At 35.2% G+C, this 25,795-nt stretch overlaps 2 protein-coding genes and 1 non-coding gene across 7 annotated transcripts; 2 read left to right on the forward strand and 1 right to left on the reverse strand.

The window, feature by feature from the left end:
• Window positions 1-2,385: 2,385 nt before the first annotated feature.
• Window positions 2,386-2,873, reverse strand: LOC120777467. Its single transcript, XM_040108791.1, has 2 exons — window positions 2,686-2,873; window positions 2,386-2,622 (listed from the first exon to the last, which is right to left on the reverse strand). The coding sequence occupies exons 1-2, from the start codon at window positions 2,795-2,797 to the stop codon at window positions 2,591-2,593; spliced, it is 144 nt and encodes a 47-aa protein (XP_039964725.1). The 5' UTR covers window positions 2,798-2,873; the 3' UTR covers window positions 2,386-2,590.
• Window positions 2,874-9,455: 6,582 nt separating this feature from the next.
• Window positions 9,456-23,120, forward strand: LOC120776655 (heat shock 70 kDa protein 4). Of its 5 annotated transcripts, none has more exons than XM_040107514.1 (8): window positions 9,456-9,563; window positions 10,217-10,477; window positions 11,513-11,813; window positions 11,882-12,535; window positions 12,614-13,177; window positions 19,200-19,295; window positions 19,978-20,178; window positions 21,387-23,120. In XM_040107514.1, the coding sequence occupies exons 2-8, from the start codon at window positions 10,371-10,373 to the stop codon at window positions 21,990-21,992; spliced, it is 2,529 nt and encodes an 842-aa protein (XP_039963448.1). In that variant the 5' UTR covers window positions 9,456-9,563; window positions 10,217-10,370; the 3' UTR covers window positions 21,993-23,120. The 5 variants fall into 5 exon arrangements, with proteins under 5 accessions (XP_039963448.1, XP_039963447.1, XP_039963449.1 ...); XM_040107513.1 differs by having other exon boundaries at window positions 9,524-9,631; XM_040107515.1 differs by lacking the exon at window positions 9,456-9,563 and adding an exon at window positions 9,903-9,922.
• Window positions 23,121-25,581: 2,461 nt separating this feature from the next.
• On the forward strand, window positions 25,582-25,654 carry Trnar-ucg. Its single transcript has one exon. It is a non-coding gene; the product is annotated as a tRNA-Arg (tRNA).
• Window positions 25,655-25,795: the final 141 nt, after the last annotated feature.

Genomic DNA, 25,795 nt, shown 5'->3' on the forward strand with positions numbered 1-25,795 from the left:
CAGACCGCTTGCGTTGAGTTTTTCGGTCTTTTGCTGACTCTCTTTGTGCGAGCGTTTCTCGTTCCGCTCTTTACGCACTGCTCATTGAAAGACCGAAATACAAAGAGCTCAACGAAAAGCGCTCAACAGAAAACATAAATGAAGACAGCAAGAGTCTCTTGCTCAGAGCGAGAGCGAGAGAGTATGAACTTTTTCGGTTGTGCTCGCAACGAGAGCATAAGAAGAAAAACGGTCGACAGTTATTTGCGAGCTATGGAGAACTTTCCTCACTTGCGCGAAGTTCTACACATGACTCCATACTATATTCCAACATTGAAAAATTCATCAAGCTACCTAGGTGGATCGAAAAACTACCTACTAGATCGATCATGTTGTGATAGACGGATGACATGTTTCCAGTGTTTAAGGCGTGTGTACGCTTCAAGTAACCCGGCATTTTAAGCCCCTTACGTACAGCAGAAATTGTAAAAGGCAAAAGAACAGCTAGTACGATGAGGAGTGCCTTCTCGCAGTGAAGGGACAGACTGCCAACCCCGGAACTTTACAATCGACCACAATACGTCCGGAATGGAATTAATACCGAGAGTTGAAGAGGGAAGCGAGACGCAAAAAAGAGAGGTCGGAATGTGTGAATATGAACAGATTGACAAGCCTCCTCAACAACGCATACAAACTTTTATCGAGCGTATTGTGTGAAAGATTAAAGTCCATGGTCAACAAAGTTATTGAACCTTATCAGTGTGGCTTCAGACCTGGAAAATCAACCACAGACCAGATATTCACTATGCCCCAAAACTGACGTTGAGCAATACCGAAAGCTCCGTCAGGATCGGGAAGGATCTCTCCGAGCCGTTCAATACCAAACGAGGTTTCAGACAAGGCGACCCTCTACCATGCGACTTCTTCAATCTTCTGCTGGAGAAAATATTTCGATCTGCAAAGCTGAATCGAAAAGGGACAATCACAGCTATGAGAGAGTACAGCTGCTGGCGTACGCCGGTGATATAGATATCATTGGCCTTAACATTGGCGCCGTTAGTTCTGCTTTCTCCAGACTGAATAAGGAAGTGAAGCAAATGGGCAAGTAAAGTCCTCTCTCGAGGACGAAAGATCAAACGGTATAAGTCACTCAATATTCCCATAAAAAAATTTGAATTTTTTTTCAACCCCCTCAAATGTTAGTGATTGACAAACAAAAAATCCTCCCTCAAGCCAGGCGCTGTAGCTTAACTCTAAGGGGTCGCTATTTTTGTTTTAAGTTCCCATACATTTTACATAGGAATTTTCGTTTTTTCATTCAAACTAAAATTTCACCAACTAATTTTCGTTACAGCGTATAGCGACAAATTTCAATTTTTTTTGCTGTTCATAGGATTAGAGTCCCATATTTTTAAACACTGATTCTTATGTAGAATTTAACGAGGAATCGAATGGAAAAGTCAATTTTGAAAAAAAGTTGGTGGAAAAGAAACAATATTCTTCTCCTGGTCTATATTATGATATTCTAAAGTTTCGTTAAAATCGGAGAACTACGGGTACAAAACCATGTCGCCAATTTATGGAATGACCCTTATATAAAATATTGCTTAATTAAAGTGTTTAAAGTTTATTACCTCGCAATATTTTATCAAATGGTCGTGCTATCAATAATAAGTGAAAAAATGTATTTTATCTATAAATTTTTAGTTAAGCTTTAAAAAAAAATACAGCTAACAAAATGTCCAAAATTTCAAAGATTCGTAAGATACAAGCCATTTCTTTTGAAGTAAAATTAAAACTCCTGAACTATTTGCCAAGAGGTGAGATTTTGGCTTAAACGAAACTACTATCGGGACCATTAAGAAAAATGAGAATGAAATACGGAAATCTGTCGAAAGATGATTTTTAATAATTTGATAGATATCTCCAGTGATGACACCGAATTTGGTCCAGTTCGTCGCAAACAATTGCGCTTATCAAGTAATGTTCAATAAAATGCCATATGAACATATAATTTGTATGCATATGCGAAATTTTATAGTTTTCAACATTTTTTACACGGCTTTTCGAAGTAAATATAGTTCTATATTGCATTGCCTGTTATTTTACACGGATTTCTGAGGAAAGTGTCTAAAAGAGTTGGGTGTATTAGTATGGCTGCTACGAAGTTGTGTCCATACAAAATGGACAACTGTGCTGTTTTGTGTACATGCCGGCCATTGTTATGTCGCTGCCTTCTTACAAATGTTCATGTAGTAGGATTTACGACGCCATTTACAGTTCATTGTCGAGCTGCCGTGTTGTGTCCTTTCTATGTGTTCGGAGCGTAATGTGTAAATAACGTATCTGATAAACATCTAATTCTTTTTACATAATTTTCTCTTTCAAGTTTCGCTGGAGTAAATATTTTACATTCAATTTCGTCACGGAATTTATTTGAAAAATGCTTGAGGCAACGAGTCATGACATATCTTTACGACAAAAATTATTTTTTGATCTTAACATAAGTATAAGATTGATTATGATAACATTTCGATTTAGCAGATTTCATTCCTTAAACGAGATATAAATGTCCTTGATGTTCCAAAACCAAATTTCTTCGAAAGAATAGCTATGCACTTATTTTACCTAAGACATAAGGAGCTGCAACGATAAACATATTAATGAAATGACTTAAACGCATTAATATTTCATTTATTTACGTACCAATTCGGATAGCAGCACATAACACCGTAAAAAAAACAAAATTGTTACGCACATCTGCTTGGGTTCGTTTTTTCTCCTCAGCAGGATCGATTTGTGGTGGCATTCGAAACATATTTCTTTTATTAATTTAACAAATTTTCTATATTAATCTTCACGTGTTTGTTGTTTAGAGAATAGAGATGCAAAACAATCAATAGTTTATTTTGACTATCGATGACTTAAGGCCTAATTAGACTTGCCAACCCTTTTCATAGAATAACTAACTTTCACTTAACAAAAATAAGCTACCCTAAACGACTATTAAAATTAACAGCCCTGTAGGCGATTCGGTACTGTGATACAGTCACAAGTCTCTAAATTTGAAATTTTAAGTTAGAGAAATTTTTTGTGACTTGAGACGATATCGGTATTCTATAAGTAACAGTCACAAAATCTATTACATTTCATTATTCAAAGATGTTTTTGCACTTGACTGAAAATAAATAAGTTGTCGTTAACAAATATTAAATTTTCTATAACATAATCAAAGAACGTAATTACCAATAAAAATAAAAATATGTGTTGATTTTGTTTCATAATATTTATAAAATTTATGTAAAATTGATTTATTTTTAACCTTTTCGTGTTTGAGTTACTTACAAAATATAAAAACAGCAATCGATCAATATCTATGATGAAGTTTATTCAGAATATTCAAAATGGCAAACAAGAGCTTTTTTTTAGTTTTGTGACCTGCTAACTATCAGGTAACAAATTAGAAGACAATATTTTGAGACTAAACCTAAGGACTGTTTAGTGAATAGTAACTTTACGTCAAAATGTCTCAAATAGTGATTAGAGACTGCTTACAGAAATTGAAATTAAATTTAAGAGGAAGAGACTGAACAGACTAGTCGGCAGGTGTTCTCAACTCTCTCCTAATGAGGTATGGCTCTGAGAATACTTCTGGGTGCACACCAGAAAATCCTTTTCGGAGGATTTCAAAAATTGCAAGAACGCCGCCAAATGGCAAAAATGAGGAGTCCACCGTTGCTGGACCAATAAAAAATAGTGAATCTGCTGACAACGACAACAAGAGTGGCATATCCGATAGAGCGCAAAGTAAAGAATCTGTCAATAACTTTGCGAACTGGGCAGGAAAATAAAGAAACACGAAAATATGATGTCCGGACAGAGACACATAGACCAAGCTATGCAAGAACTTGTAAGCAGCATAACGAACTTGTATGACAAAACAAATAATCCCGAAATCCAATCTAAAATAGTAATGGTAGGGAAAGCGTCACAAGTATCTCCCCAAAATACCCCAAAAAGAGCACGGGAGACATTAGGCTTCCTACCACCTACGAAGAAGCCAAAAAACGTAACTCAAAAAGTGCAAGAAACATTAAGTGAAGTCATGAAAATAAATAATGAAGACACCGCAGCAAACAAACCAGCACCCGAGAAATGCGTAGACGTGTAAAAAAGAAGAGGTCCATGGAAAAGAGATTTAGGTCGAAACCAGACGCTATAATTCTAACAAAACAGGACGGAGCCTCGTATGCAGACCAGCTCATAGAGCTAAAAAGCCAAGGAGACAAAGGAGCTGAAACTATTCAAACCCTAGAGGGAGTGGTTGGCGAGATGGCTGTAGTACAACCAAAAACACACAACGTGACTGTAATGTGCAAAGATCTAGATGAGATCACTATTCCTGAAGAAATCTGCTGCGCATTACAGAAAGAGTGCTGAATGCAGAACATAGAGCCAGCTAATGTTAAAAATATTCGGAAAACAAGAAGCGGCGCTCAAATAGCCCTTATATCCCTGTGTGCTTAAGATGCAAAGACTGAACTTAATTTTGGCAAAGTAAAGATCGGGTGGTCGATCTGTCACTTCCGGGCGATGTTACAGATGTTTCCATTCAGGCCATATGGCGCGTAAATGTTGCAGTCTGATCGACAGGTCCTTTCTTTGCACACGTTGTGGAAGCGTGGGACATGTTGCAAAAGTATGCATTAATACACCGAGAACATTCGGTTCTAAGTACGACTGGTCCCAAATACGTGGAGGTGCTAAAAATAATTGAAAATGAGAATATTGCAGCTGAATTTAAACCACTGCGCCGCAGAACAAGCCTTGCTGCAACAAATCGTAATTGAAAGCAACATTGATGTCGTCTTTCTGAGTGAGCAATATTCCCAACGTTCGGAAAGTACTTGGATTAGAGATAGAAGTGGCAATGCAGCAATGGACAAACATTCACGTCTTGCTGCAGCGAAGCAAAAAATGGCTTTACTTGGAGAGGCAAATCGCCGATAATAATGGGAGGCGATTTTAACGCATGCTCTACTGCCTGGGGTAGCAGAAGTTCAAACCATCGTCGGCGCCTAGTTCTAGAATTCCTGAGCCAAACCAATCTCACAATAATGAATAGTGACACGAAAAATACTATAATAGACCTGATGTTTGCAAATGACGCACTAAGCAGACACATTAAGTGGGAGGTGCCAGACATGTTCACAAATAGCGACCACATGGCAATCATTGTCAAAATGTCACAATAAGCGAAGACCTGTATACTGGTGGAATGAAGAAATTTCCACGTTGAGAAAGCTCTGTCACTTAGCACAACGTCGCCTACAACGCAATCAAAGTAGCGAAATCGAAAACCGTCTCAAAGAAGTTTTTAAAAGCCATTAGAAGCTTCTAAAGTCAGCTATAATCCGTAGCACAAAAATATGTTTTGAAAAGACATGTAAAGAAGCGAATATAGACCCCTGGGGGACTGTTTATAAAATCTGTATGTCCAAATTCCAAAATAAGCGGCAGCAACCGAAATGCGCTCCGTTCATGAAGAAAGTCGTTGAGGCATTATTTCCGACGCACGCCCTGATTACCAGCGCGGTGCGACGAAACAAAGCTGCTGAATCACCCCCACTGGTTACAGAAGAAGAACTATTGGCCACAGCTAAAAATCAAAAACAACGAAGCGTCTGGTATCGATGGCATACCAAACAGAGCTCTTAAGGTAGCCATAGTTTCAAAGCCCACTCTTTTCGCAAAAATGTACAACGCATGTATAAAAGAAGGGTTGTTCCCCGATCCCTGGAAAGTCCAGCGCCTGGTTTTTGTCCCAAAACCACCAGATGAACCTTTTTCGTATTAACCTCTGTGTATGCTCGACACAATAGGCAAAGTGTACGAAAGCATAATAAGAAACCGCTTGGAGAATGCTATCCTGGAAGCCGGCGGACTATCAGAAAGACAATACGGCTTCAGAAAACAGAGGTCTACTATAGATGCACTGAAGGAAGTTGTCGCCACCGCGAAAAGTGCAGTAAGTGGCAAAAGATGGAAAGGTGGTACAAAAAAATATTGTGCGCTGATCACCCTGCATTCTACTCTGCTAAATGGACAAATTATATGAAATACGCACCCCTCAGTACCTCATAAATATCGTTATGAGTTATTTTGAAAATAGAAGGCTGATCTACGACACCACCGAAGACATCAAGAGCTACCCTATTTCAAGTGGTGTACCACAAGGTTCTGTTTTAGGCCCTCTCTTATAGAATCTAGTGTATGATGGGGTGTTAAGAATTCCACAACCAAAAAACATTAAGCTAATTGCATACGCGGACGACCTTATAGTCGTAGCAGTAGCTAAACAACTTGATGACCTCCAAAATAAATGTAATTTGACGAGATTATATGAACTGAGAAAAAAACTATATGGCAGCAATGGTGGCAAACCTCAACTAAAGGACGGTGGACCCACAGACTTATACCTGACATCCATACGTGGATAAGTAGACAAGATGGGGACCTGGATTTCCACCTGACCCAAATATTATGCGGTCATGGGTGCTTCAGAGGCTATCTATACAAATTTAAAAATGGCGTTAGTCCGTATTGTTCGATGTGTACGGAGTCAATAGAAGACTCTGAACACGTATTTTTCCATTGTCCTCGGTTTATAAATATAAGAGAAAAGTTAGAAACAGCAATAGATGGTAGTTTAACGGTGGAAGTTTGACTGTACCTATGTCTCAGTCCTCTGAGAAGTGGGATGCTGTTCGTGAAGCGGAAACTTCCATCGCGACAATATTAAGTCAGCTACAGTAAAATAGGCGTCAGTCCGTCCGCGCTAGAGAGGAGACGTAAAATGTCTTGTCACTCCCATGAAGTAATACCTTATCTGGTGGTTCCATAGGAGAGTCTTGAGTTGGGAGTAGGTTAGGTTTAGCGGATTAAAGTCCCGCACTCCGGCTTTCGATGCTTCCTCCTACTACTAAAAAAAGAACGCGCTATTGGCCAACATAATAATTATAATTAAATATAGTTCATTTTGAAATTTTGTATAAAACTTACCAATCTTAATCCACATTCCTTAAATCGCAATGAAAATATTTATGTTGCTACACACATATTACGCACAAAGTTTATTTTCTTGCTCTGAAATAGTAGTTTGCATAAAAATGTGTAGACCATGTATTAGGGGGTTTCTCTTGCTCTTGCAAGATTGCAGATTGCAAAACTCCTATACCGAAATATACAAGGGTATGAGAGCACCCATTTCTGAATCTAGTGATATAAGTATGAACGCCTGATTCGGTCAATTTATTGTGAATGATCAAAAATGATAGAAAGTGTCGGGAATGGAGATCTAATGTTCTTGACTATTTAGACGAAGAACGTTATTAACAAATCCTCAGAGTCTCAAGCGATCAATTTACGTTGCTATTGTCCTTGATCAAAGACAGTGCACAGTTTAACAATTCTCAATCCATTAGGCAATTTTCAGTAGATCTACAGTTAGCTATAACCTTATATCGTTTGGGTTCATCGGGTGAAATGCGTTTAGGTATATTAGGAATTAATTTAAAGTTTATAATATCATTTCAAGCTGAGTATTATAGCACTATTTCTGACTTAGACCATGCTGACATTTAAACAAGACCTGTTTGTCAGACACAGTGCATGTGGATTTTATTCGCCTCTTACGACAGGCATGCCTTACCACGGGTATATTCTTCCCCCTGCAAGGGGAGCGTCACTGTTGACAGTCATAACTTTGAAGTCGTAGATAATTTCGTCTATCTTGGAACCAGCACCAACACCACCAACAATGTCAGCCTGGAAATCCAACGCAGGATAACTCTTGCCAACAGGTGCTACTTCGGACTGAGTAGGCAATTGAGAAGTAAGGTCCTCTCTCGACAAATAAAAACCAAACTCTATAAGTCACTAATTATTCCCGTCTTGGTTTATGGTGCAGAGGCTTAAACGATGACAACCACTGATGAGTCGACGTTGCGAGTTTTCGAGAGAAAAGTTCTGCGAAAGATTTATGGTTCTTTGCGCGTTGACCATGGCGAATATCGCATTAGATGGAACGATGAGCTGTATGAGATATACGATGACATTGGTCATGTTGTCCGAATGGACGAAAACACTCCAGAAGCAGAAAAAGAGGAAGACCTCCACTCTGTTGGAAGGACCAGGTGGATAAGGACCTGGCTTCGCTTAGAATTTAATAAGCATTGTGCAACAATTATTTAAGCCTTAAAATATGAAATTTGTTTTTTTTTTTAAGAAATGCATTTATAAAAAGGTTCATTTCATTTTTTATCATCCTCGTAAAATTTTAAATGCTTCTAGAGATCAAAGCCTTTACAGTGTCGGACAAAACATAAAAAATCATCATCATTTTAATTTAACCAAGTTTCCTTATATAAAAAATTGTGACGTGATTAAAATTTCACTTATTTGGAAGAAATTAATAAAAAAGGGACCATGGCTGGAAACAAAAATTAAATTCTATTAAAACAATTAATAGTAAAAACTACTAGTAATAGTAAAACTACATGAATTTTTATGTCAACAAATTAACAGTGAGCTTTATTATAAAGAAATTTAGGAGCAATGGATCTGTGGAAACTCACCATCGTGGAAGACGGCCCAAAGCTACAACACGACATGATGATTCAAAAATACTTTGAGAACTAAAATAGTTTCCAGATTAGTCGGCAGCGAGCGTGGTTAAAGCCTTATATTTGGAAGTTACCAGCCTTACTATACAAAGAAGCTAAAAAGTCTTTTATATCAAGAAAAAATCTACTAAGACGTATACTGGTTAGTAAAACGATGGAAAACAATACTTTTCTCTCATGAATTAAAATTTATTTTGAAATATTCAAACGGAATGAGAAGAGTTCGCCAACCAAAAGATAAAAGGTCAGATCCCCGATACTGCCAAGGTAAGGTTAAGCATGGTGGAGGTGGCATTATGGTATATGGACGTTTTTCCGAGCTTGGCCTTGAACCTCTTCATCGAATCAATTAGATCGATTCATATACAAGGATATCTTTGCGAGAATAGGAGATGATAATGTAATTCGTTGGTAGGAGTCCAATATGTTTTCTCCGACACTGTATATCAACTTGAACATACCTACCAGACGCCATTTCGATTATTTCATGATATCAAATGCCCATACAACAACATTACCAACCTCAATAGCAATTATTTCACATATTAGCTGGTACTTTTCTCTCACTGAACACTCTTCACAGAGTTGCTTAGATAATTTTACATCAATCTATTGTTAAATAAATAAAAATTACTTACCATTAGCTTAGTTAATTACTAAACGGTATGGTTAATGTGTACAAGTAGAGGTTAAACTATGAAAATTAATGGAAATTTTAAGAGGAATCTATTATAATTTAAAATCTGTAATCTTTTGGCAGCGACATCTACAGTGCTTCTATAATTTTCTAGAACGAAAATAACCTTTAGGAAATTTCCAGTATCGAACGACAATAGAAAGAGAAGGTGAAAACTAGCATTTAGTACTCAATAAAACACGCTGAAGAAAAGTGATATTGTGGTAAATAAAATTTTCTTGAAAGAACACGTACACTTTTTAATATAGTAAAAAATCATATTCATGAACAGGTATTTTAGATGACTATATCCACGAAAAGAAAAATAATTATTTGATTTGAAAATGTGAACTGTGCAAGAAGTTAAAGATGGGATAAAGAGCAAAGATATATGTAATTGAATGAGAAAAAATATATACCGAACACGGAAGCTGTAGTTAATCAAAATTAGTAGCACTGTTGATTTAATTCTAAGTATTTAGTAAACATAAAATCTTCCACAATATATAAATAAAATACTGTATATCAGAGAAGTGATTTAATATTACAATTTGATACAAGTACATACATATAAATCGAATAGGTTAGTAACAATTATAGTACAATGTAGTTGAATAGTGGGGGGAAGCTTTCAGTCCGGTGCAAAATTTTCGTTTCGTTATCCACATGTTCGGTTTGGGGCGAGTTATTAATTCAAAGTGTTGAGTCGCGTGGTGGTGGATGAGAATTAGGCTTGTCGAAATTGGTTTGAAACTTCTGGAAAGAAAAAGTCGTAAATATTCAATCGTTTCTTTAGATATTTTGTATTTTTTTAAATAAAAACTTAAAGAAAATGAAAGTTTTCCTGTGATTTTTCTTCTATTGTCAAAAATTATAGAATTTGTGACTCATTGTGCTGAAAGGAAAACTAGCAGTAAATCTTTCAAAGGAACGAAAGGGCAACACACTTTTAACGACGGTGCTGATTATACTACACTTGAACAGAAGTTATTAAAAAGTAATTGAGGTATCTGAAATAACGTATTGAAGAAATGTCTGTGATTGGAATCGATTTTGGCAATGAGTCTTGCTATGTTGCTGCCGCCAAGGCCGGTGGTATTGAAACCCTTGCTAATGACTACAGTTTACGTGCAACGCCGTAAGTATAATAATTATTTTCTTGTAAAATTAAGGAACATCACATAGTGCAAAATAAATGCATGTTTTAAATTATACATTTTGAGGTTATGGTTGTCTCTTATCGCCGCTGTACTCTGTCTACGACGAAAAAATAATATACATATGCCAACATATGTATGTATGTATGCATAATTGCTTGGAAGAAAAATAAGTCAGACAATGAATATTGTAATATTTGTATTTAAAGTAACAATATTGGTTGAATACTTTCTTAATACAGTAATATCTGAAAAACAAAATAATAATATGTATGCAATTTTCAAATAATAACTTTTTTTATTGTTAAATAAACGTCTCATGTTAAATTTTATTTCTGCATCAGTAAATATTACTTAAGAATCGGACTGGGATTTAGAATAGCGTCCCCCAACCGTACGATTAGAGGAAGTTTGCCAGATATGGAAAATATATACATACATACATATATTATATATAGTTGTCATCGGCTTATGATTTTTGAGATATTAGCATTGATTAATAATGAATTTTACGTTTATATTTTGATATCAGGCGAACTTCCTCTAATTCTCGCTACTCTCTTTTTAATTCTGAATTCGGAATCCGCTATTTTAAATTTCAGTTGATAGTCTTTGTCAGGATAAAAAATCCGGGTACTTTCCGGTTACATAGACCCGACTGTTTTGGAAACGGTGAGCGTTGAGTAATTTTTGTTAGTTACACATTAAAAGATAGCTGGCGTCAACTTTAGCCGGCTTTTTTTTCTTATAAAATAAACCTGTATGCTTTATTTTCTAAAATGTTAAATTATAATAACTTTTATAGCAAAAAAATATATATAATTTTGATGTTAAAACTACTCTTATTTTTTTTTGTAAGCGGTTAGGTGCATGTATAAATATATTGCTCACTGGGTTAAATAAGATAATGTCAATGCTTAACTATTTAAGAGAGTTACGAGATAAATTATATATTAATTATCAGGGAGTGTGTTATTTAATATATACTTTATTTTAAATCGCTTTTATTTTTTCAGAACCTTTGTGGCTTTCGATGGAAAGAAGCGCATTATTGGCGTGGCTGCTAAAAATCAACAAGTCACAAATATGAAAAATACAGTGAGTGGTTTCAAGCGTTTGTTGGGACGGAAATTCAACGATCCACACGTTCAACGAGAACTTAACAGCATTCCAACGAAAGTGGATCAACGTTCTGATGGCAGCATTGGCTACAAAGTTAATTACTTGGATCAGGAACAGTACTTTTCCCCCGAACAACTGACAGCAATGTTATTCACTAAATTGAAGGAAACATCGACAACTGCTCTGCAAGCACAGGTATGTTTTGGTTCTCTTTTATATAAAGTCTTCAATTTCATCTTCGTGGTTTTATTAATTGAAATTAGGTTAATGACTGTGTAATCACTTGCCCAGCATACTTCACTAACTCGGAACGTAAAGCATTGTTAGACGCTGCTCAAATTGCAGGTCTAAATGTTTTGCGCCTTATGAACGAAACGACAGCAACTGCGCTCTCATATGGTTTTTATAAGCAAGATTTGCCTGATGAAAGTAAACCACGCAATGTTGTATTCGTCGATTGTGGCAATTCTTCACTTCAAGTAAGTGTGTGCGCCTTTACTAAGGGTAAATTGAAAATGCTTGCAAGTGCATGGGATCAGATTGGGGGACGCGACTTTGACAATGTGTTGGCAGAACATTTTGCCAAAGAGTTTTACGATCGTTATAAGCTGAACGCCAAGACAAATCCTCGTGCTTATCTACGTTTGCTTACTGAAATTGAGAAATTGAAGAAGCAAATGTCTGCGAACAGTACAAAATTGCCTATAAATATAGAATGTTTTATGGATGATGTTGATGTTTCTTCGTCAATGCAACGTTCCCAGATGGAGGATTTATGTTCTCATTTGTTTCAACGAGTAGAGATGACGTTTATTAAACTGTTACAAGATTCCAAGTTGTCGCTGGATGACATACACTCAGTTGAAGTTGTCGGTGGTACTACTCGTATCCCGGCCATAAAGCAACTTATTGAACAGGTAATAAACATAGCTAATATGAAGCTTACAATTTTTTGATATTCAAAAGTTATTATTAATACATTAATCAATGTTTAGGTATTCGGAAAACCTGCTAGTACCACATTGAATCAAGATGAGTCGGTTTCACGCGGTGCCGCATTGCAATGTGCAATCATGTCACCAGCAGTTCGAGTCCGCGAATTTGGTGTAACTGATATCCAAAATTACGCTGTTAAAGTGAGTTGGGATGGTGAGGGTTCTCAAGCCGGCGGTGAAATCGAAGTATTCCCAGCTTTTCATTCCGCTCCGTTCAGTCGCTTACTAACATTGAACCGAAAAGAACCCTTCTCAATGACTGTGCAATATGCACAATCTATACCCTTCCCAGATCCAGTTATAGGAAAATGGTTTATTAAAGATGTTAAACCAAATGAACGTGGAGAGCATCAGGAAGTTAAAGTGAAAGTCCGCATCAATCACCACGGTCTGGTATTGATTTCTAGTGCTTCTCTTGTTGACAAGAAAGAAGAAGAAACTGCCAATGCTGGAGTTACTGCCGGCGAGCAAAATTTAGCACCTAGCAGTGAAGAAAAGGGGAATGCTGGCGATCAACAACAGCAAACTGGTAACGCTGGTGAACCTATGGATGTACAGCAAGAGGTGAGTTCAAGTGTGTAAAATAAGAAGCATTGTTAATTTGTGTATATTTATTTGTTATTCATTTGAATACATGGAATAGGATATGCATTTCTTTGCTTATCGAGTTTTTGTATATAACTGTAATTTTGTTGTGCTTTTAACGATAAAAACCACCACCGTGTCTGTATGAGTAGTTTCCTTGTAGGTTGTTGCAATTCAATATTTCAATCAAAATCAACCAAGAAATTGAATATTTTATAACAAGCACAGCTCTAAAATAACCATTGACGAAAAAACTATTACGCGTCATATACTTATAGCCAATCATAAAATATTTATAGTAGGCGTATGTATGCTATGTAAGCGGGGAGATTTGAATATCTTTAATATGAAGTCTTCACTGATTGATTAGAATCCTCTTTAAACACAGGGTGGCGCATAAATCATGCTTAAAAAACAAACCGTAATAATTTGTTTTAATGAATGCATTCCTTTTAAAAGTACCCAAAAAAAAAAAAATTATGGTGCAGTCAGATCAGGTGACTTTGGGTCCAGCGGAAAGAGAAGTTTCTTGACATTAATTTGTTTTCAAATTTTCTTTGGAGCTCTGCAATAATCAGTTTGGCTATGTTGTGTGCAGTTGCTTCATCTTGCTGAAACCAAACGGTATTGAAAGGGTTACTTCTTCGACGCAGTTCTATGTAAAAGAACTTATTCAATATCTTTAAATAACGGTGCCCATAGACGGTTACTGTTACACCGTTTTCTTCAAAGAAGTATGGCTCGACAATAGACTTTGATAACACTGCCCATCACACACTGACTCATTCTGGGTGAAGTCCTTTCTCGTGGATTATTTCTGGATTTAATTCACTCCATATACGGTAATGTTGCTAGTTTACATTTCCGTTTAGTTCAAAATGGGTCTTATCAGACATAAACAGACAATTTATCAAGTTATTGTCTTTATCGGCTATTTCAATCGTTTTTTGGCAAAATTCCATGAGAATAAGCAAATGTAGAGCGCTTCACCGGCTTGTTATTTGAACTTTGTACAAAAACAGATTTAAGTAAAGTCCATTGTGATGACCGTCTGCTAATTTCAAGTTGCGCCGAAGAGTTACTAGCCGAAACTCTTCGATTTGCCTGAATTGACGATACAACAGCCGCGATTGTTACTTGAATACGAATATACGGACCTCGATGGTACGGTCTTCTTGCTATACTTCCAGAATCGGAATTTAAATAATAACCTGCCAAATAAAAAAAGTAAGTCAATTACTCACAAAGCAAAAAAGTTATTACTTTATTTTTTTGTAGCACGGTTCGTGCGCCTTCCTGTATTTGAATTTCTATGGATAGTTTTATCAACACTATTTTTTTTTTTTTAATTCAAACATTCGAATTATGTTTGTATATATGTATATATACAGAGTTTGTCCGAAAAGTAATAGGACTGATTTTCTTCCACCGCGACTGTACTTCGGAGCATGCGCGCACCGACTGGATTCGGTAGAAGGTGTGTGTGAGTGGTGACTCGTGTGCGCAAAGTTTTGAACTCAGACCGTCGACTAAGTATTCGTTTAATTGCCCAGATGTTAAATTTATCAAACTCTGTGGTTCATGACATTGTAACGCAGCACTTGAACATGCACAAGGTGGCGCTAAGATGGTCCCAAAAGTGCTCACTCACGATCAGAAATTGCGGCGAGTGGAAGTATGCCAAGAAAATTTGAACAAGTGTGAAAGTGACCCCGAATATTTAAATAATGATGTGGTGATTGAAGGTGTGGCTCCCCCGAACTTTTTTTTGTTTTCTTGCCTGAAAAGCCCGATGAAAGGCAAGCATTTTGAGACGACAGAGGGTATCCAAGCAGCATGCACCTCGGTTCTCAAGGCTATTCCGGAGAATGCCTTCCGTGACGCCTTCAATGCTTGGAAATCGCGCTGGTAGCGCTACATCGACGTAGAAGGAGCCCATTTCGAAAATTTTTAAAGAATTTTAACGACTGGTTCAATACATTTTTATAAATTGACTTAGTCCTATTACTTTCCGGACAAACCCTGTATACATTTCCCACTCTTTGGTATCTGTAAATGAAGCAAGCAAGTACGTAAATATTTCCCGTTGATACATATTTAGATAAAATAATTATTATTGTCGAATATGAAGGCGATATTTAAAATAAAGGCACAAATATTGATTACTGCAGAAGTAATTATATATTTATGAGTTTATTTACGATTTTTTTATTCTCTCTTTGTTGTAGATATTTTAGTAGTAATTTTCCTAGAGCGTACATTCGCGCATGCATTTATTGTAGATATACTATACATGCAGTTATGGACAGAGATTTAGCGCACTTGCATTCATAATTAGAAATATTGCTGTTTCTACAAAAGAGCGATATTTCCATAAATTTGTTATTAGGAGATCAATACTGCTTCTCACGTCTCTTTAACTGCGTGGAAAATAACCGTTATCATTTCCATTCAAATGTTGCTAATATGTTTTTGTTAAATTTCGTCATAAATTCATTGGACAATGATTTAGCGCACTCATAGTTTTCGATCATTAGTTGTGTTTGATTTAACAAATAACCGTTCTCAGTTGTGTAGTTGTAATGAATAGTTAATTTTATTACAAATTTTAATTAAACGCCAAAATAAAACTACTGTTAATTTGAAAAAAAAAAGACAAATTATTTGGGACCTTTACAAAAACGGTACAAACCAAGTAAAAATAGCTAATATTGTACTCAATTAACATTACATGAAAATGTTAAGAATGACCCCAATCTGTTATCCCATAACATAATTTGTAAGGCGCCGCGTCGCAAAACAACCCAACGCGATTGTTAGAGAATGTAAAGCTGATACTTTCAAATCCTCTCAGGCAATAATGGACGAAATCAAGGCAGAATTGGGCTTAAACATGTCAAGTAGACCAGTACGGAGACGTTTAAATTAAAATAATTTCTTTCGTGTGAGCATAAACAAACTAATACTGTCGAAAAATAATACTAAAGTACGTTGGCCATTTGCTCATAGTCACAGATCAAAAGATTTACATTTTAGGAAAATGATACTTTTTTACGGATGAAGTTGAAATAAACCACATTGGCCCTGATGGAAAACATTTGTACATCAAGAGAAACCCCAAAAAGTCAATCCAAGATATACCAAAAAGACCGTAAAGCACGGTGGAGGAAATTTAAAAGTTTGGGGTAGTTTTCCTGGCTTGGATTTAAAAAAATACTAAAGATAGAAGAGAATCTGGATAAATCACATCTTAATTAATATACTAAGGAATACGGTAGAACCTTTTACCCATAATGTTATGCCAGAAAATTGGATCTTTATGCACGATAACGATCCCTCCTAGCATATTGGAAGAACTGGCTTACGCAAAAAAAGTTCCACTTGTTGATTGGCCAACGCAAAATCCAGATCTAAACCCGATCAAAACTTGTGGAATGAAGTCAAAGGAAAAATTGAGCAAATAAAATTTTCAAATTGCAACGATCTTTGGGCAGGAGTAGAGGAGGCATGGAGCTAAATACTTGTCCAAGTCAAATAGTAAAGTATATTTATTAAAAGAAATTAAGTATTTTGAATTATTTTAGTTGTTAGTGAAGTAATAAATAGCTTTTGTTCAATATAACGGTTTTACTTTCTTTAACTGTAACGTTATTAAGTATTGTATTTCACAATAAGAAAGTGCGTTAAATCTCTGTCCATAGCTGTATATATGAGGTCTGTTCAAAAAATAAGGTGAATTTTCAAATTTCGCGTGCTACATACATTCGATTATCGGTTTTTATTTATTTCTTTTGTTACATGCGTCTCGAACATATCGCACACTAACAAAAAAGCCACAACCCAAAAATTTTCAAAATCAATTCATAGTACACCTATCTACCTACCCAAGAAATTTGATTGACATATTGACACCGTTCGTCTACTTTTGTGTAAATTGCGGCGTTCATGTCGCTGGTACAGTATCAACTGAAGAGTCTATTAGTAGTTTTTGCGCTATTGCTGAAGTAAATGAAGTGTACTAATGTAACAAAATAAAAAGATCGATAAAATGTTATGTTATTTTTTGAACAGACCTGGTTTTTTGAAATAATTCTTAAAATGAAATTATTTACCGTTTAGTACCTCAATTTATTTAAGTTAAAACATAAACTGCAAAAACAAACAAAATATATGTATATGTGTACATTAAGTCAAATAGTTTGCTGTAAGACTACTTGACAAGGGAGGCGAGACAACCTAATCGAAATTTTTTTGACGCCGTAATAAAACTAGCTCATTTTTATGAATGGACGCATTGTTTTCATTCTGTGCAATGTGCACCATCAATCAAATATTTTTCTTTTCTAATATGATTAGAGCAGTAAGTTGAGGAAAAATTCATTCAATTGGTTTGTTTTAACCACCACGAAGGCAGATATACTGTCCAGCATGCTTGAGTCATGAGTAATCATCTCTTTGCTTGCATGAACTCCACTCATCTTTAACCCCTCTTCCTATGGTCCGACCCCTTCGAAACAGTATGTTTTCTGGGCCTACCGTTAGATGACTTCGATGACAACCAACTCTAATCTTGCCACCTAAGCTGGGATTAGATAACATAGAATAACAACGACATACATACATATATGTACATATCTGAATTTTTTTCAGAACACTGAAAAGGAAAATTATTTATAATTAAAGTATTCAGGAGGCACACCCTCGAAGTTTATTAAACGCGACGTATTAAAAATACTTACAAATATTAACAGTAATGCCAAAAAAAAAATTGGGGCATTTCATATTTGTATTGGAAGAGGAATATGGGAAAACGCAAATTGCGCGGTGCGCATAATGCAATCTGTTCGAAAAAGCAAAACTGTAATTTTTTCTATAATTGAAAGTTTGATATCACTGTCGTAGCTGTTGCGCAAAAACGCGCAAAACTTGCAACATTTGAAAAGTAGTTGCACAGAAATTGGCAACGAAACCATCCTATGCTGTGTAAAATGTCATTGCTAGCTAAAATGTAAAATTAAGTTACACAATTTTATTATATTTGTGATTTTTTTTTTTTTTTAATTTTATTTTTATAGTAGAAAGATATATTACGTAAAATTTTTGCATAATCCATTTGAATTTAATGCATCACTATTAAAATAAAAAAGCCCAATGTGCCACGAAAACATCAGAATGTTTCTACAAATACGTGGATATATTTCGCATTTTTTATGTTTGAAAATGCAAATTTTCAAATGCGCAGTTTCGTGCAAGGGCATCAGTCAGGATAATATCAGCAGTGCAAACCAGTTTTAACTCAATTTCCGAAAAAGCCCAATGTGCCATAAAAACATTAGAAACATTTTTATTGTTACGATGGCATAGCCATTAAAAATAAGAACTTAAATATCAACTATTTCCGGAGATTGCAAATGAGAATGGTGGAAGGCCTGTTCTTTGACATCTAACTCACTAAAAATCGGTGAGCTTTTTTAAAATAAGTGCAAATGACCGATATATAGTAGTACTAAATTATTATTAATATTAACCATTTCTATTTAGTTATTTTTGTTAGAAAATATGTTTATTTGGCATACAATTAATAGACAGGTGAATGTGCATTTCAATTGTCTAAACCATTAATAGATATTTTTTTTCTTAAATAGATTCAAGAATTTTGAACCCATAGTTAGTTGTATCACAAAAGAAAACAAAATAGTTATTCCTGTAAATTATGGTGTTTTCTTTTTGAAGGGAAGTGATTGACAAACGTACATATGTATGTATAATATATATATTTAGCAGCATTACCATTTGTTTTTCATTTCCTCCTTGCACTTATTCATGAGTTTATTGCAACTATCCTTTAACCATCTGCCTGTTTTTTATTACTTCTTTCGCTTAAACTGTTTTGTTTGGTCCCAGATCGCAAGTCTAGTGAGTTGGTGAAGTTATTACATCAGTATACAATTGACTCATTCAATTTTGATTGATTTGTTTGTTGTTTTATATAATTGCGTAGGCATGTTATGAAAATGAGGAAGATAATAATACATCAACAGCCTCATCACCTGGAGGACAAGGGTGGGCTCAGCGGGTCAAAGGCTGGTTTAGTTCGGTACGTTTTCTAGCAATTACCAAAGTAAATATTAAAATATTAAAAAAAGTTCATGAGTCTTCTAAAATTGTATTTATTAACATTGATCGATTATTAAAAATCAAAAAACATCTAATATGAATTTAACTACATATATATATGTACCTGTTGAATTGAGAAAGAAGACCGCTCACAAGCCATGCCTACACCCTGTGTGCCCCAAATATCAATAGTATTACATTTCACAAAATGAATTTAAACCAAACTACCATATATGTATATGTACTTTAACATTTATCGATATAATTTTCTTTTAAAACCATCATACTACTCAATTTATAATTCTATTTTAAACCGATATATGTACATTTGCGTACTTGTATGAAAAGTTACGTGTTAGTTTAAATTGATTTGAATTAGTACTTGTTTTTATCTATATTAATTAAAATTGTATAAAGTAAAGATTTATAACACAACTTTATTGTTATTTAACCAGAAATCACGGCAGGGTTTTGCTTACTGATTTCCAAGGCAATTTTGACGTTTTAAAATTCCTATAGGCTGTTGCTGTATGAGCTGTTTCCTTCCTTTGCATTCATTTACATGAGGATATCTTCTTTTTAAATTATAAATATAATTATATTTGTAGAATACAATTGTATTCTCGGCAAGTCATAAATGTGCATTGTTCTGTTATTTTCAGGGTTCTGACAAGAAAAAGAAGAGCACTAAATTAATAGAGCTTCCAATGGAAGTGAAAACTCATGGTTTCTCATCACCAGACTTGCAGAACTTGGTACAACAAGAGGCTAAAATGATTGCAAATGACGCCCGGGAGACCCAACGCGTTGATGCTAGGAATGCCCTTGAGGAATATGTGTACGACATGCGTAACAAACTTCAGGTAAGCATTTACTATTAACGATGTTGTAAATTATAACTTGTTTTGACATTTGATGCGATTTTGCTATGTTTTTAAAGATAACATACATTGTTAATTATATTAATTTCAAAAAGGAGTGCGTTGATATCTTACATAGTGACCGTTTAAAATGTTCAATTAATTTCTTGTTACGAAGGAAAACTAAATGGCAAAGTTCAAAAACCGAACTGTTATACTAATGCAACTAGCAAGAATCAAAGCTAGGGAAATACCTCAAGTCGCAAAACGACATAATTGTTTGGATTCCGATTCTCTTGTTAATTAACTATATATGTATCGGGATTTCCAACCAATAGAAAATATGGATTTCTAAGTGTAGTTTCGGCTATTTTAGATATGTCAGATTCTGTAATTTTTTTTACAATTTCATCATGGACATATATACGCACGAACAACATTATCAAAGTAAATACTAAAATCATCTTCTGCGATGGGGCTCATTTTCGTCTGAGTATTGCGGTAAATGAACTAAATTGTCGATTCTGGTTTTTGGGCGGGTGGAATCATCGGTCCGTACTTCTTTTGAAATTAAGCTGGTGACTGCGTTACTGTCAATGGAGAGCGGTATAAATAGATGATAACCAACTTTTTATGACCGCAATTGGAAGAAGTTGGCCGTGACAACATCTGGTTCCAACAAGTCGGGGCTACGTGTCACACAGTATCGAAACAACCGAATTATTGCGCGATAAGTTTAGAGATTCGATTATTTCAAGAAATTGTGACATTTAATGGCCTCCAAGAAGATGTGATTCAACAGTATTAGACTACTTCTTGTAATAAACCAGACTTTCTTCAAGCTTTAGAAGTCAATATTGAACGTGCTATTTATGATGTACGACTTGATTTAGTGGAAAAAATAAATAAAAAACATTTGAAATCGATCAGGCGGGTCCTGAGATATGTGGTTTCACCTAAAAGTGGGCGGTCCACGCCCATTCTCCAGTTTTCACTCTTAGTAAGCCTTCTCATACCATCTTGTATGTGGAATTTGTTGTCTCTCAACAACCACACAGATACGCTTTTTCCAAAAGGCCATCTTACTTGGACAATCAAATCCTTTCTCATGGACTTTAGCTAAAATAATAATATAACAAGATGTACATCATTTGTATATATTAATACTTGTATATTTGTAAATATTAATCTTAAACAATGATTTCTTTCAGGGTGGTCCACTTGAACGTTATGTTTTGGAAGCAGACCGTGAAGCCATTTGCTCTCAACTTAATGATCTCGAAAACTGGTTGTATGAGGAGGGAGAAGATTGTGATCGTGATACGTATGTTAATAAATTGAAAGGACTTCATACCCAAACAGATCCTATCAAAGAACGCGCTAATGATTACGAGAATGCTCCAACCGCATTTGACGAACTTAACCATAGCATCCAAGTAGCGCGCGCTTCTATAAATGAGTTCAAAAAGGGCGCTCCTAAATATGATCACCTAACAGAGGCCGAATTCTTGAACATCTCTGAGGCAGCTGATAAAGCGCAGAAGTGGCTAGATAGTAATATGGCAAAATTTACACAAACGCCACGCATGCATGACAGTCCTGTCAAAGTTGCCGATATACGCCATGAAGTACAGACGCTGAATGCTTGCGTCAATTCGGTTATTAATCGTCCTAAACCAAAACCAGCTGCGAAACCAGCGCCTGCGAAAGATGCCAATGCAGCGGGAGCGGGCGAGCAGAATGGTGAAAATGCAGAGAAAGAAAACGATAAAACAGCACATAATCCAATGGATGATGCTACCATGGATGTGGAATAAATAAAACAAGATTTAGTTGCTTTTGTGGTGGGGGTGTTTATAGAATGTAAGTCGTCCTGCCTATACGTTAGGAAGCCAGAAAATATAAAACAAACACGAGCTTTTTTCTGCTTTGAAATAACAAAATGCGTATGATATCTGTGGTTAGGCGAGCATCGAATTAAAAGTGAAGTGAGAGTGAGAAGAGGGATATATCTTCGTAATATTGCAGTTGGGGGCGATAATAGGTACCAATATTGCCACTGAGAACAGTCAGTAAATATTGAGATAAAAATAGAAAACAAACGCCGTGTGAATTCTGTTATTACTTACATACAAACTCAATGAAAAGAAATTCAATATTTGCAATAAAAATAATGATTTTAATTTTTACTAATTTAATAAAATATTGACCAAATAACATATAACCGAAAATAAATCAATTCCTAAATATCAGGTGCAAATCAGATTACAAACAATGCTTTGGCTAAAAACCCTTAATCTTTGATTCACAAAAATGCTTTCAACTTATTATTTTGTCTATTGAAATTGGAGTAAATATATTTTTTCAAATGAATATTGTATAAGCAAAATATGTAATCACTGAATCCTCCTAATAATGTTTTCTCTTAAAGAAACAAATTAAATTACAAACAGCTCGAATGGGAAAATTTTATATTCGTAGAAATACCGAGGATTCAGCGACAGCTAATATTGTATCAACTTTATGTTGATGAATTTCAGAATTTGTAAAATTCTTGGCATTTTTAGAATGTAATTTAAATTTATCAGACACCATATAATTTTATTTATATTACCACATGGACCGCCATTGGAGATGCAATGCACCATACGATGATGACATTTCTGTTGCTTTACTTTTAAGCTTATGAACAATTATGTAGGTATGAAGAAGTGACAGCTATAAACTTACATACATACGTATTATCACATTGCAAAGCGCATTCACGTAATAATTAAGGTTATGTATGTATGTACAATGTAATTGAATTAATTGCTGCGGTATTAATTTCTAGAATTTAGCAGATTTTTCAAATAATAAAATTTACAGTTTGGACTAAATTGAATTTATAAAGGAATACACCTAATCTAATAAACTAAAACGAAATAAACAACACTCAACAACAATTGCTGGTTGCATTTGGTCATTTATTTTACAGAGGGTAAAAGAAATTAGATTATTATGTGACTGGACATCTCAGTTCTATGCTTGGCGGTAATCTATGTACACCCGCGGCCAAGCGTAACAACATATTCAAAAAGAATAACGGGAAATCTAATATAGCGTCGGTCCACCTCTAGCGGATATTACAGCTTCGATACGAGCAGGCATTGACCCAACAAGTTTCTCCAAAACACTACTTGAAATTTCCTCCTTCCAAACACTTTTTAACATTTTTTTTCGGACTTAACGATTGATATATGTTTGACACAACTTATTTTTTTTAATATTTTATATTTGTGTAAGTCAAAGATCACCTCGTTAAAACTTAACGGAAAAATTCCATTACCGCAACAAGTACCGTTACAATGAGTGATAGAACACGTGTTCGCTAGAAATTTCTTAATGGTAAGTTACGCTTGGCCGCGGGGGTATATAGATATATGTATGTATATAGCGTTACAAATATGTGGGTTGAGTTAAAAAATAAATAGGTTTCTAAATATAATTTATTTACTTTGAATACGGCTTAACAGTTCTGTTCAATAGACGTCGAAATCATATGGAACATGTTAGATTTTCACCGTATCCTTTTACATTAAAATACATAAATGAAGCAACAATGAAAATATTAAAACAAAATTCATCACTATAGTATTTGTGACAAGTAGTAGCTCCCAGCTTTTCTAGCTTACATATATATGTACATAATGTAAGTATATCGAATATGGTGATATTCATGCCTATGAATATTGGTAAACTTGTGAGGTATTCTAGTGAACGATTGGAGATTGCTTTCTAATATTTTAAAACTGAAAACGAAAATGAGGGGTCCCATTTTTAATAATATGGCTTTGCTTTTTTTGTTTGACATCCTTTTCGGTCAAAAAATACATTTTTCCTTTGTGTGATCAATTCGAAGAAACCTATTTTATTTTATACAAATTAACAAATTTTACTCAACTGCGATCACTGACGCCTAAAATTCGGTCAGGGTTGTTCGACCTTCTTGTGTCACGTCTTGTGAAATAAGAAATATTAATGCTCAGTATAAGAAACATTTTGAGCAGCCTTTCTAACGAACCGTCCTAAAGGTCCCAAATCGGCTATTAAAAATACTCCAGTATTTAAATACGAGTTGCAAATTTCTGAAGTGATCGTCTGATCTTTATGGAGATGTCAAGCCAGAATGAGTGAAGAATGATGTGGCATCTAAAAGTGAGAAAAAAGCTATTGTTTCGCTTTTGGAGAAGAAAAATGTTTTTTAGGAAGGCATATGGGACTTACTTCAGAGATCTGTCATCAAGTGCAACAGTACAGTAATCAAACCATTACTTTCTAAAACACACATTGAAAAATGTTGCATTGGGCGCAGGAATACATCAATCGTAATTGTTGGAGCAATGTAATATTTACGGATTATATTAGGTTATCAAAAAAGTCTTGCGGTCTTTTCGCGAGTTGGCGCTGAAAGCGCGTAGTTCTAGTTTTATTCGTCGCATCGGGTCATGCTATACCTTTTTGAAAAGCTCATTTCACGCGCTAACACGTGTTTGATTGATTGTCGTTTCTTTTAAGTCGTTCGTGAGTTATAGCGTCGCAAACATGGAGCAAAATAAAGAGAAAATACGGCATATTTTACAGTACTGCTACGATAAAGGCAAAAATGCATCTCAAGCCGCCAATAAAATTTGTGCAGTTTATGGACCCGATACAGTTTCCATTTCCACCGCACAACGATGGTTTCAACGTTTTCGTTCTGGTGTAGAGGTGGTCGAAGATGCGCCACGCTCCGGAAGGCCTGTCGTCGAAAGTTGCGATGAAATCGTTGAATTGGTCGAAAGAGACCGGCATAGTAGCAGCCGCAGCATCGGTCAAGAGCTGGGCATGAGTCATCAAAAATCCATTTCAATTTCAATAAAAAAAAAATTCAATAAAAATATCGCAAGACTTTTTTGACAACTCATTATTAACTTTGATATTGTTCTATCCCTTGAGACGAGTTTGGGTAAGGGTGCTTCCATTTATTGTTTTGAGGTGCTTCACGGGAATCCTGAACGCCAGCACAATGATAAAATAGTATAAAAATCTATATGTGAATGTAATGCTTTACGGCAAAAATAACCATACGTGGATACTGCAAGAAGAATATGAATCGAAACATTGGAAACTAGAAAACTATATTGTTACTTTAGATTGGCCATAACAGCCGCCAGATCCCAATTCAAAAGAGAATGTTTGGGCTTTAATAAACTGTACTACTGTAACAAAACAATGTATTTTCTATAATTACAAAAAATTGATAATAATACGTCAAAAATTTTTTTGTCATTCTTTGTTTATAATCTGGCAGCCTATTTAGTAGAAGTTATCGATAAATAAACTGTATTGAACTTATATGTAACTTTGTGCAGTAAATAAAATGTGGACCGTGTGGCCTAATGGATAAGGCGTCGGACTTCGGATCCGAAGATTGCAGGTTCGAGTCCTGTCACGGTCGCTAGTATAATAATTTTTTTTTTATTTTGTTTCGTGGAGAGGATATATTATATTACATATATTTATTTTGCCAAAAAGTTTCGCTCAACGTACTCTGGCTCGATTTAATAAAAGTGTTAGTCTTAAAATATCAAAAAACTTG

This window comes from Bactrocera tryoni, chromosome 5 (genome assembly GCF_016617805.1).
Source record: "Bactrocera tryoni isolate S06 chromosome 5, CSIRO_BtryS06_freeze2, whole genome shotgun sequence".
NCBI classification, from domain to species: domain Eukaryota; kingdom Metazoa; phylum Arthropoda; class Insecta; order Diptera; family Tephritidae; genus Bactrocera; species Bactrocera tryoni.